We start from the raw sequence: 21,114 nt of genomic DNA on the forward strand, positions 1-21,114 counted from the left end.
GTATTTAAGATGAAAAGTATAATTACATAAAATTCTTCCACTTATTCATATGAGATAAAATGTCAAATCCGATCATTTTATGTAAAAATTAATGAATAATGGCCGTTGTTATTTTAAAATTAATCAAAATTGAATTAACGTTTCTGGAAAGAAAAGAGAGACTAAAAGGGAGAACCAGTCGACTTGGAGGTCTTTTCAGAAACGCGCCATTTTATATTAATCTTTTTTCGTAATTACGAGATCTTTTCTCGTAAATACGAGAAAATTAACCCGTAATAACGAGATATTTTTTTCGTAATAACTACGGAAAGATGACTTACTACATATAATGTTATAAGGAATAAGGAACCATTCTTTGAGTAGTATATGAGGTGATAATTTTGGTCGGGCGTGATCAAATCCAATAAAGCCCTTCGGGCTTTATGATAGATTTGATCACGCCCCGACCGAAATTATCACCTCATAATATTCAAAGAATGATTCCTTATTACTTATATTTATATAATTTTAAGCCATCGTACGATTAAATATTTAAATATAAATAAGCAAACCCCGCTGGCGCCTCAATTTGGCGTCATTGAAATAAAGTACGAGTTATCGTGAATGTTGCAGAATAACTTTCGAGGTTGAGAAATGTTGTTTTGAAATATAAAAGCCGAGGCGTAAGCCGAGGCTTTTATATTTTAAACAACATTTCGAGACCGAGGAGGTTATCCTGCAACATTCACGAAAACAAGAACTTTATTTCTATTCTACTAACAGCCCAGTATTTCTTCAGATCGTTTCTCCTATAGAGAGACGATCTAGGTCATTTTGACGGCTGTTCCGTGTAACCCCAGCAGTTACGTTAGTTATTTTTACATGTGTATCGATCAAAGGAATCACATGCAGACGACAGAATTTTTTCTTGGGACTTTTGATACTCTTCACTTATTCATTAAATATCTTTGAGTTATATTCCTAATATTTTAAGGGCAATTTAATACGATTATTACTACCACACGTTATATATTTTATGTAAAAACACGCAGTGAAAATGTGCTATATAAGGAGGTCCCAGGAACAGCCGCATTGATCTCTTAAAAATAAACATATGAGGCAATACACATCGTTTTGACTGAACTAACACGTGAAATTGACATGGTTTTAAAACTTTTTACGGTTTCATGACCAGTGCGAGACAAATAGGTATTTCTGATTTGATTTACTGATGACGTTCGTGGTATATTGGAGAATAATGTCCGCGGCATCTCTTTGATCTCAGCAATAACTGTAGTAGAATACAAAATCGATATAGTGTTATCACAGGCAAAGACACTGGAAAATGTAAATATACATGTATAATGGGAAACAAAAAAGAATATTTCATCAGGATCGTAGATCTAAAAGTAATATCATCATGATCATAGTCTGACATAGACTTAAATTATATACATATTTTTTTTTTTAAATATGTTGTTGTAACTATACCTATATGTGGGTAACGTTTATTTCCAATTTGATCCGCTTTTTGAAGTTTGGGCGATAGTTTCTAAAGATTTAGAGTGACTTCCCTTTGTAGCGAACGACCACATGAAAAAATGGCAAACATTAGCAAGTCCGATTTGTTAAAAGCGATTAGAGGTTTGTTGATGACTTTGTTTGTTATTGCTCTTCCATTATCAGCTGTAATTACACAAGCAATCCTCACACTATGCTAGTTTTACTTTAAGGCAGCCCATGTTCATGAAACACCGAATTTTTCGTCGTGTTTACATTTTATTGTTTGTGCAACGTGCATGTATGCGTAATAGATAATACGCTGGTGTTGTTTTCAGAAATTGTCAAAGGAAATGATCTCTCATCTTTATCTGCAAAGAAGGTTCGAAGAGCTCTGGAATCTAGGTTTAATGCCGATTTCACTGACAGGTTTGCTGCTTATATTAACTCAGTTAATATTAAATATTCTACTGAATTTGATGCATGCTTGATGTACAAAAGTATAAAGAAAAGTTTCCAAGGTTTTTAGTTTTCTTCTCTTTATCATGTGTTGATATAATACATTTTCCTAATTCAGTTTTTGAATGCCAAAAATATAAAACTTGAAATTTTAAAAATGGAACTAAAGTATTAAATGCATATAACATTTCTATGGCGCCTGGGTAGCCCATTGCAAAAGCCCAATAGCACATGCAACATAAGTACGGCCACACAACTTGCTGACATGCTCACATATCCTTGCACAATATGCTGTCATGCTAACACAACTTTAAATAACTCGCCATCAAAAACACACAACTAGCCATCACTTTGTTACAATATAGAAGTGTTATAAAGTGTTGTGTGAAGTCGCATTAGAGTGTGGCATGGTGTGCAAACTTGTGTTATTGGGACAGCAGATTTTATGAAGTTGTATTAGAACAACAGCATAGTGGTTTTTCACCATGGGTTCTTGAGCTTTTGCAAATTGCCCTATCTGAACGTTTAAAGATAATAATTTGAAGGTTTCTGGTTCTAAAGTGCAATGTGTATTATATTATACAGAAAGAAGGAAGTGGATGCTGCAACAATGGAGATAGTGAAGGAGATGACAGAAGCAGGCTCAGATGTGGATGAAAGTGAAAATGAAAAGAAAGAGGAGGCCCAGAGCAATGGAGCAAAAGAATCATCAGATGATAATCTAGTAAGTCAGGTACATGCTGTATTTTCAGCATAAAGTTTGTGTAAAACCTTATTTTGAATCACCATGAAATCATTAATATTTGTAGTGGCTCAATTTTGTGGATTTCACAGATACCTCTTGCCCACAAATTAACACTCACAGCAAATTATGAAACACAGTCTTTATTCAATGTGCATAGAAAAATGTACGCTAAATTATATTACTACCAGTCTTCAAAAAAATTACAATCTATGAAATTATTCCCCCACAAATTTAAATTATTACACAGTTTATCATTCCATCTTCACTAGCCATTAGTGATAATTCACTCATTTCTTCTCCTGATCCCAAGTTGATATGGGAGCAGTGAACAATCCTTGGCTAGTAAAGACATGTAATAATGTTTATATGAATTCAGAATTTGAATTTCTGTGTTCTGATCATTTACAACTTTTCCCCAATTAAAATTAAAAACATTCACTTTAACAGTCAGATGATGAACCACCAGTCAAGAAAATGAAACCAGAGAAAAAGAAAAGGGAATCCATTTCATCTGCTGGGTCAGGGGTAGGCAAAAAAGTGTTCCTTAGTTTCTTTTTATTCCTTATAAGGGAAAAAATAATGTTTATATTCCATCTGTTCCAATTCTGTAAGAGAATTAACAGAATGTTTAATATGTCTCTTAATCAGCTTAATTACTCATGTAACTTACTACATGTATTTATATTATTTATTATTAGTTCAAATATGCCTCCAAAATGTGATGGTCAATTTCCTTTACAAAACTTTTGCATATTCTATGAAATGAACCTATGCAATGGCAATGTCATCAGTTTGTTATATACACATTTTTTTAAATAAATCTTTTGATACATGTAATATTTATAGGATGCCGGTGAAGATGATGAGGACATTGCCCGTCGCCTGCAGGAAGAAGAAAACACCTCACGAAGACCCTCCCGAGCAGTTGCCAAAAAACCAGTAAGGTCTTTTTTTTTTACCTTAATTCAGGTCGTCAGCAAAGAATTTTACGGAAATCTGCATGATTATAATTATCGGTATTGTAAATAAAAATTATTAATTATTTTGTGATTGTGGGATTGTATTGATGTAAGAAAATATATTTTGAAAATAAATTTCTTTTTTTTCCACATTACAGAAGAAACCTAGGAAGAAGAAAGAAAAGGACCCAAATGATAAAAAACAAAGTAAGTTAAAATTTCTTAATGCAGGCTTTGTAAATGACAGTATTAAATGAATTTTATCTGTCTTTGGCTCAGAAGAAATACAAATTGATTGATATCATAAGTATTTAACATGGAAATGAAATGTCCACCCAATATCTTGAGAACTTCTCTGTATCTTGTGAAAAATTTGACCATTTAGAGTGTCTACATAACTGCATCTTTACCTGAGAAGGTTCAATTACTGCACCGTACATGTATATGCTGTTGGTTTAAACATCTGATGTAAAGGATGGTACATTTTTATTATCATTTGACCTCATGTACGGTACATGACATAACAGCCAAAAATATTTTTTTTCACAGAAAAGTCAATTTACAGCAAACCTTGTTCATTATCTCCAGCCCTGGCAGAAGTCATGGGTACAGATCAGGTGAGTACTACACTGTACTTGTTCAAAAGAATTGTGTCACTAGGTCAACTGGCATGTAGAAATTAAGTCAATGTATTGGATCTAAAATTCAATGATCTGAGCTCTGGCATTTAATAGAAATTTTGTATTTTATTTGCAATATTAAATGTGTAAATGCCCCCCCCCCCCCAAAAAAAAAGTTACAACCTGCCATAGTGCTTAAAAGCATGATTGTATTGAAAAGGCTTGCCAGACTTTAGCTTGTAAGATGTTTGTTAATTAAGACCTTTGTTAATGTGATATTACCAGTGCAGCTATCAATTCATGAAATATTTCAAAGAATAAAACCAACCAATTTTATATTTTGGGTTTTTTTTTTACAGATGGCAAGAAGTGAAGTTGTCAAGAAAATGTGGGCCATTATTAAAGAGAGAAATTTACAGGTATTTTGATTTAAGAATTTACAAAATGACTATGTGTTTATTGACGCTGCAACATTGATTTTATTTATTTGGATATGCAATGGAGTGATTTTATATTTGTTTATCCAAAGAGTTGAAATGGTCTTTATATATTCGCAAGGCTTGCCAAGTGAATATAAAGACCATATTAACCAGTAAGATAAAACAAAATCATTGATCAAGCATTTGAGTACCATTATAAGCCTGGCAGTATAGTTCTCGACATTTTTTTTTTCAAATGTTTCCTAGCAGTTAGCTTGCATTTTCATAAAGTTTTATTTTGAAGTTATGTTAACGACATGTTGATTGTCTTTGGATTTCAGGATCCCAAGAATAAACAGTTTCTCCTATGTGATGATCAGCTATTCAATGTTTTCAGTGAGTGCTTATTGATTCCTCAAATGTTTTCATTGTTATTTTTAAAAGAGAGTTCATTCATGAAATGAAATGTATGTTAATTTTATTCTTTGGAGTGATCAGTCCATGTTAATTTCCTTTGTGTTTTACTTTTATAAATAAGTGTAGTGTATTAAAGTTAATTATATCATGCCTTTTTTTCCAATTGAATGAATTTGGTATTTCAATTTGTAGAGAAAAAACGAGTGAAAACGTTTGGAATGATGAAAATTCTTCGAAACCACATATTTGATCTGCAAGATTAAATGCCTTGTTATGGTTAGTACATTAAGTTTTGATTTGTTTTTTCCCTCTGCTCCCTTCTTAGTCACATAAATTTTACTTCATATGATCTAACTATGACTAAAATGCTAAAAATTTACATTTTTAGCTCACCGAGACGAAGTCAGGGGGAGCTTATGCTATACCCTCGGCGTCGGCGTCGGCGTCCGGACCTGGTTAAAGTTTTTGTTGCAGGTCCTGTATCTAAGCTATTACTTGTCCTATCTTCACCAAACTTGCATGGATGATGCATCTGGACCTACTTATGGACTTGAAAGACTTGGATGCTGAATCTGAGTCCTAAATTTCAGATGCTGGAGGAGGTTAAGGTTGTTGGACCAGGTTAAAGTTTTTGTTGCAGGTGCCCTTTGATAGCAATATCTAAGTTACTGCAGGTCCGTACTTCACCAAACTTGCATGGATGGTGTGTCTTATGATACTGATGCACCAGACATGCTTGAGTGCTAAATCTGAGCTATAGGTTTCGGATGCTGGAGGAGGTTAAGGTTTTTGGAGCAGGTTAAAGTTTTTGTTGCAGGTGCCCTTTGATAGCAATATCTAAGTTACTGCTGGTTCATACTTCACCAAACTTGTATTGATGGTGTGTCTTATGATACTGATGCACCAGTCAGGCATGGGTGCTGAATCTGGGCTATAAGCTGCAGATGCTGAAGGAGGTTAAGGTTTTTAGAGCTGGTTAAAGTTTTTGTTGCAGGTGCCCTCTGATGATTATATCTTAGTTACAACTTGTTCTAACTTCACCAGACTTCCATGGATGGTGCGTATTATGATACTGATGCACCAGACAGGCTTGAATGCTGAATCTGAGCCATAGGTTTCGGATGCTGGAGGAGGTTAAGGTTTTTAGAGGTGGTTAAAGTTTTTGAAACAGGTGCCCTCTGATGATTATATCTTAGTTATTACTTGTCCTAACTTCACCAGACTTCCATGGATGGTGCGTCTTATGATACTGATGCACCTGACAGGCTTGAATGCTGAGTCTGAGCCATAGGTTTCAGATGCTGGATATGGTTAAGTTTTTTGGAATAGGTCACATGTTTAATAGATAATAGTACTTTTTCAAACTTGCATAGTTGATTAAACTGTAATATGAATGAATCACAGAGGAAGCTTCAGATGCAGAGCTTGATCTCCATTATCAAGGATGCTAAAAAATATATCTTAGATATTACAGGTCCTAACTTCACCAAACTTGAATGGATGGTGTGTCTTATGATACAGATGCACCTGACAGGCATGGATGTTGAATCTGAGACAAAGGTTGCGGATGCTGGAGCAGGTTAAGGTTTTAATTGCTAGTGCCCTCTGATGATGATATCTTAGTTATTACTAGTCTGAACTTCACCAAACTTGCATGGAGATGCGTCTTATGTATACTGATGCACCTGACAGGCTTGAATGCTGAATCTAAGCCATATGTTTCGGATGCTGGATGAGGTTTTTGGAACAGGTCACATGTTTTATAGATGATAGCTTGCATAGTTGATTTAACTATATTATATATGAAATGCAGAGGTTGCTTCAGATGCAGAGCCTGATCTCAATTATCAAGGATGCTAAAGAAATCTCCTACCTCACTCAAACTTGCCCAATAGATAGATGTGTTTTTTGATAAATGATATAACATGATTCCTATGATATAGTATTGTATGGTATGAAACAATATCGTTTAATATGATACAGTATAATATCTTATGTAATATTATAAAAAGTTATATGATACGATATGATATTGTATCAATTTTTTGATATTTTATGTTATGATATTGTATCATGATATCGTTATATATAATATTGTATATTATGATACAATATTGTATAATATTATATTGTATTATTAATTTATTATTTTATCACATGATACTATTACATAAGATATTGCAAAATATAATATTGTATCCTATGATACAATATTGTATATTCTATAATATTGTACCATACGATATTGTATAATATGATATTAGTTTCTGTTATATAGAATTATATCACATGAAATTGTATAATATGATACTATAATATTATATAATATCGTATCATACGATATTGTATAATATGATATTGGTTTATAATATGATATATTATCACATGAAATTGTATTGTATGATATTGTAAAATATATTATTGTATCATATGATACAATATGTATAATATAATATTGTATGATATAATATTTTACTTTATTACATAATATTGTATCATTTGATATGATACAATGTTGTATCAAAGTATACTGTATCATATGATACAATATCATATTATGTATCAAAAATGATACAGTATGGCATACAATATCATACTATATTATACAATATAATATCATATGTTTCAATGTTATGATGTATTATGTAATATGATATTGTAATATAATACTATATTGTTTTATATATTATGATATTGTATTATGTGATCAAATACAATAACGTATAACAAAACAATGTCATATCATAGGTTACAATATCATATCTCATCATTGTTTATTATGGTATGTTATTGTATTATATGATATATGTTGTAAATATGATAGGATGCAATACTTAATTTTATATTATTGTATTGATTAACATATGAACATATGATTATCATACAATTTTTTAACAGATGATATACGATATTGTGTCAAAACAATCCATGAATATCCAAGATCATAAAGTATGATTTTCATTTAATATGATAAAGGTGGTCTCATAAAGGTGAAGTCTCATAAGGGTGATGTCTCGTCTCGGTGAGCTTTGTAATCTGTGATTACCTATGTTTTATTACAAAATAATGTTAGAATGAAATTATTGATAGGTAGGATTAACATTAACTAGACGAGGATATACAGATGACACGATAGGTTGACTGATTAAACATTCAGAATGTAAATGTTAAAACCAGTTAAATAGTACTAGTACTGTTTATGTATACTATATATATATATATCAAGTACCTAATTTGATGAACAGAGCTTACAGAACACGATATCAAAACAGGATAAACTATATATTTCTTACTTATTAATGAGTACATGTAGGTACATGTATAATGCCGGATAGGATAGGATAGGATAGGATAGGATAGGGTTCTAAAATTGGTCATGTGGTAGTACTGTATTCATTGTACTTTTTCATGTCTCTAATTTTGTTAATATAATGAAATTCAAGGACTTGTCACTCAATCATCATGTATTTATTGCTTTACTGTCTGCACCTTGTATTTCTATATGGTTATCACACATATATACATGTATGACCTCAACTACAAATGTAGTTTGAATTTTCCATATTGGTTACCTCATGCCAATAAACCTTTTGAATGTCCCCGTAATTAAAAAATTTAAAATTGAGAAAAAATTGTGCTATGAAATACATGCACTAGGTAGATCTTAGAGCCTCCCTGAAACAAAACATACAAGGAATTGGAGAATCAGTCTAAGAACTCATTGTCAAATGAATGTTCATTAACTTAATTAGGATTAATGATTCCCTTTGTATATTCCAGCTCTGGAATGTCAACAATTTCTTCATGAGTTACACAACGTATCTCCACTGGTGCATTAGTACAATTCTCTAGTCAGAGACTAGAACTGAACCAATTGTGTGTGAAAGTGTGTTTGAATGGAAGTACTTGTTATTGCTACATACCATGTATAAAATACCAGAATAGTGCATTCCTGGCAACAACGTGATAAACAGATCATTGTATTTTGTGGGGGAAAAAACTGAGATCATCATTATTACCAAGCTCATTTTTTATTTCTCTTCTAAATTTTGTACATTTTTTCTATGATGCTCATTTTCAAAACATATGGAATCCATTTTCATTTTTTTTTGGTTATCTTTTTGCATTTCTTGGCAGTATGTGTGAGTTCACTTTATGATTTGTATATTAAAACTCATGTTTAATTTGAATATTTTTTGTAAAAATTGTAAAAAATAAAATAAAAAAATCTAATATTATTTTTAATAATTCTTTTTTTTTTGTTCCTTCTTTTTTTTTCAAAAAATGTTACATATTATATTTTTTCCCATATTTTACTTATTTTTACAGATAACATTGTATGTTAAACATTTTCAAGTTGTTTAAAAAATACATTTGTATGCCATCAATATCATGAAAAAAGTTGGAACTTTTTGCAAATTGTTGTGTTCTGAAAAATCCTTTTCTTTTTTTTTTTTTTACATTTATTGCATTCAAGTTTCTTTAAGGTTAAACATATTTTTATATATGTTATGCTTAAAAATGGCTTTCAGGGCCATTAAATTCCAAATTCAGCATCTTTCAATTCATTTATTTCTAGTGTGAATGACATTTCCATCATCTGTTTTAAATTTTCTGGACATTTCTCAGCTATGTGCCTAACTTTATATGCATCTACATATAGAATCTAAATTGAATACATTTGATACATAAGTATATCAAGAACCATTCATATTATATCATGTTTAAAATTTGTTTTTAACTTGTATAAGAAGAAAATAGATGTGTTGTAACTGATATAGGAGTCAAAGGAAAAACCTATAAAAATTGTTATACATTCGTTACTCAAAATCTTGATACATTGCTGATCATGGATTCTCTTACTTTGAACATGTACTATGAAAACATCTATAAAACCAAAATACGCTTTAGTGTTCATGTTGGAAAATTTTATTGTACATGTCATTGAAAGGAAAAGTTACAAAGTTTGAAACTTTTGTTATTTGTATTTGGAAAACCTTTTAAAGGCTCTTATAGAAGCCAAATTACATTACAGTATTGTCATCCTGTATGAAAAATTTATTTCATATCATATAATACTATGTATTCCATAATTTTTTGACAGTGTTTATACATTTTAAAGTTACATGTTTATGAATATTTTCACAGCAAAAGGGTTTTATTTCAAATCCAGTCCACATTGTTTCAAATGAACAGAGCTTAAATGTCAATACATACTCCATGCACATATAAATGTGCATAAAACCTTCATGTGTGATTGGTTTAATTTTGATATTGATCATGAATGTTTGTTGCTTTATTTCACAAAAAATAATGTGAATGAATATAAAAATGTTAGCATGATATAAATAATTGCAAGCTCGTTTCCATTGTTAATAGTCTTTTATTCAATGTTTATAAGACATATCATTTCACTCCCCTCTTTTTTGCACAAAAGTTGTGATAACGTTTGCCTGTATTAACCTTGAATCCATTCGAAATAGACTATTCTTCACAACATAACGGACTGCATATTTACATCTTAAGAAAAAGTTATTTACCAGTGATAGAGAATATAACACTGAGCCGGATAATTATGCCAGTGCCAAAATCCATATACACCAAATGATAGACCATTGTCTAGAGAATGTTTATAACCACTTTTGTTTTAATTGTGTCTCATCTGACAGGTGAGATATTTATCTTTAAGAATTTACACCGGTATCCCATAGGAAAATAATATTTAGCATAAGAGAAATAATTTTCCTACAGGAAATATTGAAAATCCTATCGCATTTTCTAAAAATCCTAATATATAGGAATTATATTTTTCTATAGGAGAAAAATATTTCTTTCAGGGATTTGATTTAGAAAGGTAGTTTTGTTATAGGAAATGAACATTTCTTATCGGATTTTAAAATCCTATAGGAATTTTGTTCAAATCATATCGGAATTATGTAGAGAAAATTCCTGGTTTTATAGGCATATCGTGTCACCGACATGTATTATATTCTCTGGCAAAATGTTTAATGATTTACCCTTGCAGAAGTCTCTCAAATTCTATCGGTATGAATTGATGTGAAAAATAAGACTGATTTTAGTAGGTTACACGTGTTAGGGTTTCTTAACTAATATGTTCCTCTTAGTATATTACCGTCGAGCTACATCTTAAAGACGTTTCCTAAGTTGGCCTTAGGATGTTCTTAACTTTTTTTCCTAAGTCATATCTTATAGGAACACACTTAGGTCATATCCTAGGAAAGTTTCGTGAAGGTGCCTGCTCTAAACTGTTTTCAATAACTGGATATTGACCTTTTAGTACCATTAACTATAAGAACTACAAGATAGATGGGAAGAAATATCCAACAGTTTCTCAACAGTACACACCATTGATCAGTATTGATTGCTAGAAGTTGAACACGGCGTAAAATCGGCATTATTTGTTCACTTCTGGGAGAAGTTAAAAAGCGTTAACTCTCTTGTGAGTTATAAAATAACGAGATTGTTGTTTTTTTACAACAGTATTTATTTTAACATATATAGAATAAACTGTCAATATAGATCCATTTTGTCTCCCCTGAGGGCCGCGAAGAACATCTGAAAAAGATAAAAAAAATTGTGTTACGGAGAAATAATAATCATAAAATGTGCTCCATTAAGATGCAATATACAGTAAAAAAATAATAAACAACATTTTTTCTCTTACCTTAATTTTTGGCAAAGGGAGATCTATTGGGGTTTAACGGTCTAACCAGAGTTGTTGTTGTTCAACAAGATTGGTGTGAGAGCCAAGAGACCTTCAAATGATAATATCGAATGATGAATTATACAATAAATAGATCCAACAAATGGACAGATATTACCAGGAGATGGAAAAATTGATAACTGTCCGCAAATATCCTTAGTAACATATTTACTTGTTTTGGAATTGTGTTTAAACATACAGCTAAAAAAAAACTAGTATACGTGATTGCAATTCCGTTCTTGATAGTCCTTTTCTTAGTTTCTCAATTTGTATATATTAAGCGGAAAATGAATAAACATTTTATCAAAACATACCCAAAAGCAGAGCACCGTTTCCTCCAAAGATTCCCTGGTTTGTGGTTTCAGCTCCAACACCCAGACCAAGGGCTGGGAGGGGGAGTGGCTGCTGGACGGGTGCTTCCACTGGGACTGGGTAAGGGACGTAGACGGATTTCATGGATTTCTTGTGACCATATCCGGATGTACCGTGCCCATATCCGGATGAACCATGTCCGTATCCGGATAAACCTTGTCCGTATCCGGACATACCCTGTCCATATCCGCTGATTCCGGTGCTGTATCCATACCCGCTGTCATATCCTCCTGCATATCCTCCAGTATATCCACTTGTGTATCCACTTTGGTCGTATCCACTTGCGTATCCGCTTGTGTACCCTGATTGATCGTATCCACCGCTGGAATAACCCATGTCGGCACGGACGAGGGCAACACCGAGAACTAAGAGAGCGGCGACAACGGCTGAGGAATGCATCTGTTAAAAAAAAAACCCGGATTTTTTACATTGTATGAACTCAACTGTTCAGTATATTAAACGTTTTTGTAATTTCGAGGAAATCAAATCTAAATATGCATGAACGACGTATTTCCTTTTTTTTAAGTGGAAACAAAAAAGAAATTAACTAGAGTTTGCCTAAATTAGCTTAGACATGCAGAATAAAATATCTGTTCTTTAAAAAAAATACATAGAAAAAACGGTTGCTTAGTCCCTTGACTAGGGATGTCAATTACCTTGGAAGATCTGTTGGTAGTGATTTGAATCTGATCTAAGCACCTTTTTATACCAAAGAGTGAATGGCGCCTACAGCGGTTACGGTTTTGCGCGCAACAGCCACACCAACAGTTGTTACTTTGGGCCATGTTGTGTCTACCTGACGTAATGCGCATGCTCTTAACAAGGAAGTTGATAATATACGTAAGTTTATTATAGCATTGAATCATGATTTTTTGAAGTATACACTCTCATAACTGCAGCGGTGTGTGCATACAAATTGAGTAACGCGCGTTAGCGCGTTATGAAAATTTGTATGCACACACCGCTGCAGTTATGAGAGTGTATACTTCAAAAAATCATGATTTAATGCTTATATTTACATTTTTTTTAACTTCTTGCCTTGTCTGCAAATGTGATTCATACCTTAAAATTCCTATCTTATCCTAAGGGTAAGTTAATATTAATGGAAGAGCCACAGTAACAGCCATAAGCGTGAACTTTGATTTTCGCTTGTGACGTTGCAGTTTACAGCGTTCAACGTTTGTGACGTCATAATAAAACTCGTCAATTTGACCTTTGACTACTTGTTGCATTTAGAGGCATTTAAACATCACGGAATTTAATGGAAAAACACAGTAGAATGTAAATATATGTATTTAAAGTTTATTACAAGTGTATGTTTTTTGGGAGTGTGATATGATGTAAAAAGATACAAATTTCGTGTAATCTTTCTTTGAAAACAAACATTAATGTTCATTTGTAGACATTTATCGTGTTCCTGTTAATCTGCAGGGCTGATGGGGAAGATTGTAATTGGAGAGTTCTAAACGTGTCAAAACTTTTATTCATTGCGACGTTTTATGATAACGCAGAATCAAATGCAGTCTACCTATTACTTGGTTTTTAAGGTGTGTTACCATCAACACTCTCTTCTCCTACGATATTTTAGTCCCATTGAAGATCTGGAAACTTCTGTTTTTTTGTAAGTTTAATAAATTTAAAAACAATATAAAGCACCAATGCATGAAAAAATGTAAAGTAAACTCAATTAAACGCATCCTAAATTTCATAGTTAGGACGATAAGTTTGGGATAGGACAAGCATTGCTACTCAAAAAAATCCTCTTCCATTTTGTCTGTTTTATTCTATTCAAAATGAGAGGGATGGGGGGGGGGGGTTTAGGGTGGAATGTTGGTTCTTTTTTTTTTCATTGTCCTTGTTACTTTACAAATGTGTTTTTCAACAAAATACCATGTGGGATCATTCTCAATTTTTATAAGTTCATTCTGAAAAAAATATATATTTTTTTAAATTATTGAAAATGTTGATTAAACTAACTATATTTTCGAGATAGATAACAATTTATTTCTTATTTAAACTGTACTGTTATTCTAAATACTGCAGATGAAAAGAAATTGGTCGTGTGTGTATATGTAAGGTAAAAATTTATGAAACGCACTACTTAAATGGCAAGAGTATCAAATATTAATTTACATTCAAAGAATGCCCATATGTTATTCAAAAATTATTTGCTTGTGAGCCAAAAGCTGTCATGATACATATATTTTCTTTACACAAAATAGCGGTTAATTGGATTTCAGGATTTTTGTTTGAACAAACTTATTGGTGACTGAAATATATCCAAGTAAATGTATATATTTAAGAAAATGTATAAAAATGAAAATTCCTGGTTTTAGGCATATCGTTTCACCGACATGTATTATATTATCTGGCAAAACGTTTAATGATTTACCCCAGCAGAAGTCTCTCAAATTCTATCGGTATGAATTGATGTGAAAAATAAGACTGATTTTAGTAGGTTACACGTGTTAGGGTTTCTTAATTAATATGTTCCTATTAGTATATTACCGTCGAGCTACATCTTAAACGTGTCCTAAGTTGGCCTTAGGATGTTAACTTTTTTCCTAAGTCACATCTAAGGAACTCACTTAGGTCATATCCTAGGAAAGTTTCGTAAAGGTGCCTGCTCTAAGCTGTTTACAATAACTAGATGTTGACCTTTAAGTACCATTAACTATAATATCCAACAATTTCTTAACAGTACACACCATTGATCAGTATTGATTGCTAGAAGTCGAAGTGAGAACACGGCGTATAATCGGCATTATTTGTTCACTTCTGGGAGAAGTTGAAAAGCGTAAACTCTCTTGTAAGTTATAAAATAACGAGTTGTTGTTTTTTACAACAGTATTTATTTCAACATATATAAAATAAACTGTCAATATAGATTCATCTTGTCTTCCCTGAGGGCCGCGAAGAACATCTGAAAAAGATAAAAAAAAAATTGTGTTACGGAGAAATAATAATCATAAAATGTGCTCCATTAAGATGCAATATATAGTAAAAAAATAATAAACAACATTTTTTCTCTTACCTTAATTTTTGGCAAAGGGAGATCTATTGGGGTTTAATGGTTTAACCAGAGTTGTTGTTGTTCAACAAGATTGGTGTAAGAGCCAAGAGACCTTCAAATGAGAATAACGAATGATGAATTATACAATAAATAGATCCAACAAATGGACAGATATTACCAGGAGATGGACAAATTGATAACTGTCAGCAAATATCCTTAGTAACATATTTACTTGTTTTGGAATTGTGTTTAAACATACAGCTAAAAAAAATAGTACACATGATTGCAATTCCGTTCTTGATAGTCCTTTTCTTAGTTTCTCAATTTGTATATATTAAGCGGAAAATGAATAAACGTTTTATCATAACATACCCAAAAGCAGAGCACCGTTTCCTCCAAAGATTCCCTGGTTTCTGGTTTCAGCTCCAACACCCAGACCAAGGGCTGGGAGGGGGAGTGGCTGCTGGACGGGTGCTTCCACTGGGACTGGGTAAGGGACGTAGACGGATTTCATGGATTTCTTGTGACCATATCCGGATGTACCGTGCCCATATCCGGATGAACCATGTCCATATCCGGATAAACCTTGTCCGTATCCGGACATACCCTGTCCATATGCGCCCATACCGGTGCTGTATCCATACCCGCTGTCATATCCCCCTGCATATCCTCCAGTATATCCACTTGTGTATCCACTTTGGTCGTATCCACTTGCGTATCCGCTTGTGTACCCTGATTGATCGTATCCACCGCTGGAATATCCCATGTCGGCACGGACGAGGGCAACACCGAGAACTAAGAGAGCGGCGACAACAGCTGAGGAATGCATCTGTTTAAAAAAAAACACCCGGATTTTTTACATTGTATGAACTCAACTGTTCAGTATATTAAACTTTTTTGTAATTTCGAGGAAATCAAATCTAAATATGCATGAACGTCGTATTTCCTTTTTTTTTTTAAAGTGGAAACAAAAAAGAAATTAACTAGGGTTTGCCTAAAACAGCTAAGACATGCAGAATAAAATATCTGTTCTTTAAAAAAATACATAGAAAAAACGGTTGCTTAGTCCCTTGACTAGGGATGTCAATTACCTTGAAAGATCTGTTGGTAGTGATTTGAATCTGGTCGAAGCACCTTTTTATACCAAAGAGTGAATGGCGCCTACAGCGGTTACGGTTTTGCGCGCAACAGCCACACCAACAGTTGTTACTTTGGGCCATGTTGTTTCTACCTGACGTAATGCGCATGCTCTCAACAAGGAAGTTGATAATATACGTAAGTTTATATCCATTTAAAGTTTATTACAAGTGTATGTTTTTTAGGTGTGTGATATGATGTAAAAAGATATAAATTTCGTGTAATCTTTCTTTGAAAACATACATTAATGTTCATTTGTAGACATTTATCGTGTTCATTTTAATCTGCAGGGCTGATGGGAGAGATTGTAATTCGAGAGCTCTAAGCGTGTCAAAACTTTTATTCATTATGACGTTTTATGATAATGTAGAATCAAATGCAGTGTACCTGCTGCTTTATTTTTTTTAGGTGTGTTACCATCAACACTCTCTTCTACGATAGTTTAGTCCCAATGCAGATCTGGAAACTTCTGTTTTTCGTAAGTTTAATAAATTTAAACACAATCTAAAGCATCAAGGCATGAAAAAATGGAAAGTCAACTCAATTTAACGCGCTCCAAATTTCATAGTTAGGACGATAAGTTTGGGATAAGAAAAGCATTGCTACTCAAGAAAATTCCTCTCCCATTTTGTCTGTTCTCTTCTATTCAAAATGAGAGGGATGGGGATAGGGTGGAATTCTGGTTCCTTATCAAAAATATGTTACTTTACAAACATATTTTTCAACCAAATACCTTTGACTTTGTGATCTATTCTATTAATGCTGACAAAATGCGATGGGTACTTCAGGAAGAACAGTGCAAGACATAAAGATTTTTTCTTATGGCTTTTTGTTTAATTTCTATTCAAACTCAGTGTTTGTAGCTTATTTCTATGCAAACTCACTGTTTTCAAGTTTTATTTTTTTCAAACTCATGGAGTGGAAATTCGGCTTTATTTCAAATAGTTGAACATGAATTTAGACACTCAAATATATAATTTACCAATTTATTAATTAAAAGAATTATGGCGAGAAAATTCAACAACTACATTTGTGCATTTGTGCACATGAATTGATTCCAATTATAAGAGAAGTCTTCAACCATTGTTTCATTATTGTATTTATTTACGATATTTAAAATAATCAGATAATAAATTTCCAAATATTTCGATGTTTCAAATAATTCATCGAAGTATTTTTAGGAATTGGTTCGTTTTTCAAGCAAGAAACAATAGTTTAAAAAAACTATTTCTATAGCATTTAAATGTCATAATTTTAAAAGATAAGATATGAAAGAGCAATTCTTGTGTTCAAAATACCGAACACATGTTACACGTATAAACATTTAAGATTACATACAAGATTGTGTTCGTAACAATCAGTATTACACGGTAATCGGAGTTTCTTTTCTTTTTCTTTTTTATTAAACTGGGAAGTTTTGCTGAAGAAAAATTTTGAGAGGATGGTTTTGAAATATTTTAAGGAAGTGATTGGGAATAATGCAACCATTGTTTATGCTTCTATGTATTTGAGATTATTTTTTGTTTAAACATGATACATGTATAATTTATATTCATAAACAAAGTTAATTGAGCACATGAAGAAAGAAGGGCGAATACGTAGTATAAAGTGCCAAAATACAATTTGTGGAATGGAAAAGAAAATTAAAATAAAATAACTAAGATATGTTACTTATCTATTTGATATCTCGTTAGGAATCCGTTTCTAACGATGTTTATTAAATCATCGAATTCAAAAAGCAATTTGAAGTTAAATAAATGAAACAATCATAAACATGTATTGACGACTATCAACATAAAAAGAAAGCGTAATTTCTAAGAACTTTACTTTCCATTATTTCATCACAGCACTCCGCCTTTTGTGAAACTTTGATTCAGTTGTGAATAGAAAAAAAATACGATTTCAATAAAGACAGTTTTCATAAAGATGGTGGAATTTGCACATTTCCGAAAATAAAAAGTTGCAGAAAACATTCTCATAACATTTTAAATAAAATGAAGATTTCCACTGATGACCACATATTTAAAAGTATTGGTATGATTTAATAAAATCTCATTAAATTGGTCTCTTTAAGAATCAGTTTAGTTTGGGTGGTAAAAGGGGACATACTAGCAATACCACGTTTATTCACCCAGAGAAAAAACCCCAAAATTTTGTTTGATTTAAAAGATTTATTTAGCGACCATTGGCTGTACGCGTGGCAGATATTCATTGTTGGGTATTGATAACAATGTTGGCAAACTGAACAAAACAAAACTCACAACAAAATTATAACTGTTATAATATTGTCTTTTATATTGTAGCACGATATTGACCAATCCGGGTTTATCGCGGATGATCACTTTTTCAAGTAAATTTTTAAGGAAATCATGAGTATGCTGAATTTAACAACATCAAAATATCTCAAAATAACATTATACAAACACATTTTTACATTAAATACACTCGTCTTACACTTTAGTAATTCAACCTGCATAGTTCAATTCCAATATTACACGCCAATGTGTGATGGTACGGCTCATATCTTTTTTTGATTCCAATTTGTTAAAAAAAAATGTTGACTAACGTCTCGCATATTTTCAGTATGATTTTTAGAAAATAGTTCAACTTCATGTTGAAATCGTTATAAAGACACAATACATCTACTAAGTTTATATTTATTTCACAAAAATTATGGAAAGCTTTTCTGAGATCATAGATCTACACATGAGTATCAAACAGTGAAGGAAATGTATGTTGTCCATGTCTTCAGTTACATGTAATTCCAGCTCATTCCCCATGTCGTCAACAACAATTGATCATATTTCTTTTGTACACATTGGTGTCAAAATCTTACATTTTTAAGATTAACAAAGACAACAAGGCTGGATACTTCATAAATTAAAAAAAAATACCTCAAAATACATTTTCATTCCAAGACAAATTAAACTTTTCTCAGATAAATGTACATATATGCCTCGGAACCCCCTCCCTCCCCTGGCAAACAAAATTATCACTCGGACCACCGATTCCCCAGGAAAAAAATTTCGGAACCACGCACTTGTACACGTCTACACGTAAGATAAGAAATTTATGATTGAGAGGTCTGACTTTTGTCAGTTTGATATTATTAAGTAAAGCATTCTGGATTGTATAAAAGAAGGTATAAACATGTACATTTGCTCTCAGCTCTTCCTTTTCTTTCTTTTTTTTTTTTTTTTTTTTTTTTTTGTTGTTGTTGTTGTTTTTTATTTGGGGGGGGGGGGGGGGTACATTTTCATAGTGATTATATTAATAAATCATTATCAATTCTTGCGTTGTTGAGGTCTCAAATAGAAATGTTCTATCAAAATTGTACATGTAAATGGCAATAACTTATAAAGGGTTTGATAATTAATATTTGTTGTAAAAAATGCTTTAGAATATTTTGGGAGCAATTGTTTATATTATATCTGATATTGAATAGTTGTCCTTTGTTTCCGTTATGTACAATTTACTAACAATGAATCATAGCGTAGTTAAAGTAAATCAATGGGCACAACGAGGACTGTTTATATATGGACCGTTTTGTTTCATTTCATCCCTTTTTCGAACAATCTTCGTTTTACATTCTGATGTTATACATGTAATTCCGGAAGTATGAAACACCATCATACCACATTAGAATATCGTTCGCTTTTCAGTAATATGTAAGTTACATAGGCGTCGGAACCGGGGGGGCTAGGGGGGGGGGAGGGCTTAGCCCCCCCACTTTTTTTGCAAAGTTATACCTAACCATTAGAAACATAGTATGATAGAGGGTTCAGCCCCCCCCCCCCCCCCCACTTTTTTCCCGCAGGAAAGATTATTGTTCCTAAATTTACCTTGAACGATTGAGAAGTTGGATTCAGAATCATAGCCCCCCCCCCCCCCCCCCCCCCCCCCGGATTAGGAATTTCGTGATTGAGGGAAAAAAATTTTGTGGTAAGTAAATTTTTTTTTAGGAAGTATAGGTACATGTATATTCCCCCCCCCCTCCCCCCCCCCCCCTCCCCCCCCCCCCCCCCCACGGATTAGGATTTTCATGATTTTGGGAATTACTTTTTTCTCAATATTTATGAGGATTAGTCTAGCCCCCCCACTTTCAATTTGCTTCCGACGCCAGTGAGTTACAAGGTCTAGCTTTTCTCATTCATTCGGAAAACCTCTGATTCCATGCATGTTATACTAAGACTTTTGACCCCTGTCTCACTTTTTTGCTATTCTATAAAATATAATGTATCACATTTCTTCTTTGTTCCATTCAATGTCTCTTGCTGAAAGCAGCTTTTGTTTAACCAAGGGCACCCTAACACCACGATAGTCTTTATATATTAATTATGTGTCTGATTATATGGTTATGGAATAAGAAAAGTGCTGGGCTAAATCATATCCATGAACTTGAAACAAAAATAATTTTCTCTAAATGCATTACACGATGAATATAAATAAATAAGTAATATCTATTTTTATTGTTCTAAAAGAACAAAAAGCAAGGCTGCATCGTCACTATTTTATCACAGTGCATAATATAACCATACTACACGTAATACCGAAATAATCATTGTGACCATCGCATCTAGAACCATTTTATTAACAAGACCTTGGACTTTTAGTAGGACGTAGCAATCTATTTTTGCGTTTAAACAAGTTAAAAATTACTCGGTTTTAAGAGAAATATATGCTTCGATTGCGTAGTCTTAGCTCAAAAGCAAGACAAATCTTGTTGATTTCAAAGAGCCATGGATGATTGGCTAACAATGAAATAGACAT

The 21,114-nt window shown here is 32.6% G+C and overlaps 3 protein-coding genes across 4 annotated transcripts; 1 reads left to right on the forward strand and 2 right to left on the reverse strand.

Moving 5' to 3' along the window:
• The first annotated feature begins 1,491 nt into the window (after positions 1-1,491).
• LOC105342054 (uncharacterized) lies at positions 1,492-9,082 on the forward strand. 2 transcript variants are annotated; one of them, XM_011448843.4, is made up of 11 exons: positions 1,492-1,623; positions 1,818-1,908; positions 2,524-2,671; positions 3,131-3,208; positions 3,530-3,622; positions 3,801-3,849; positions 4,192-4,259; positions 4,622-4,681; positions 5,023-5,077; positions 5,291-5,374; positions 8,879-9,082. In XM_011448843.4, exons 1-10 carry the CDS (start codon positions 1,581-1,583, stop codon positions 5,359-5,361), a joined length of 756 nt encoding a protein of 251 aa, XP_011447145.3. In that variant the 5' UTR covers positions 1,492-1,580; the 3' UTR covers positions 5,362-5,374; positions 8,879-9,082. The 2 variants fall into 2 exon arrangements, with proteins under 2 accessions (XP_011447145.3, XP_011447154.1); XM_011448852.4 differs by having other exon boundaries at positions 2,524-2,662.
• Positions 9,083-11,803: 2,721 nt separating this feature from the next.
• LOC105342064 (prisilkin-39) lies at positions 11,804-13,007 on the reverse strand. Its single transcript, XM_034471266.2, has 3 exons — positions 12,851-13,007; positions 12,137-12,593; positions 11,804-11,874 (listed from the first exon to the last, which is right to left on the reverse strand). Exons 1-3 carry the CDS (start codon positions 13,004-13,006, stop codon positions 11,825-11,827), a joined length of 663 nt encoding a protein of 220 aa, XP_034327157.2. The 5' UTR covers position 13,007; the 3' UTR covers positions 11,804-11,824.
• A 2,250-nt stretch (positions 13,008-15,257) lies between these two features.
• On the reverse strand, positions 15,258-16,448 carry LOC117689669 (prisilkin-39). The gene is made up of 3 exons (XM_034471265.2): positions 16,299-16,448; positions 15,580-16,036; positions 15,258-15,319 (listed from the first exon to the last, which is right to left on the reverse strand). Exons 1-3 carry the CDS (start codon positions 16,425-16,427, stop codon positions 15,270-15,272), a joined length of 636 nt encoding a protein of 211 aa, XP_034327156.2. The 5' UTR covers positions 16,428-16,448; the 3' UTR covers positions 15,258-15,269.
• Positions 16,449-21,114: the final 4,666 nt, after the last annotated feature.

This window comes from Magallana gigas, chromosome 8 (genome assembly GCF_963853765.1).
Source record: "Magallana gigas chromosome 8, xbMagGiga1.1, whole genome shotgun sequence".
Classification (NCBI taxonomy): Eukaryota; Metazoa; Mollusca; class Bivalvia; order Ostreida; family Ostreidae; genus Magallana; species Magallana gigas.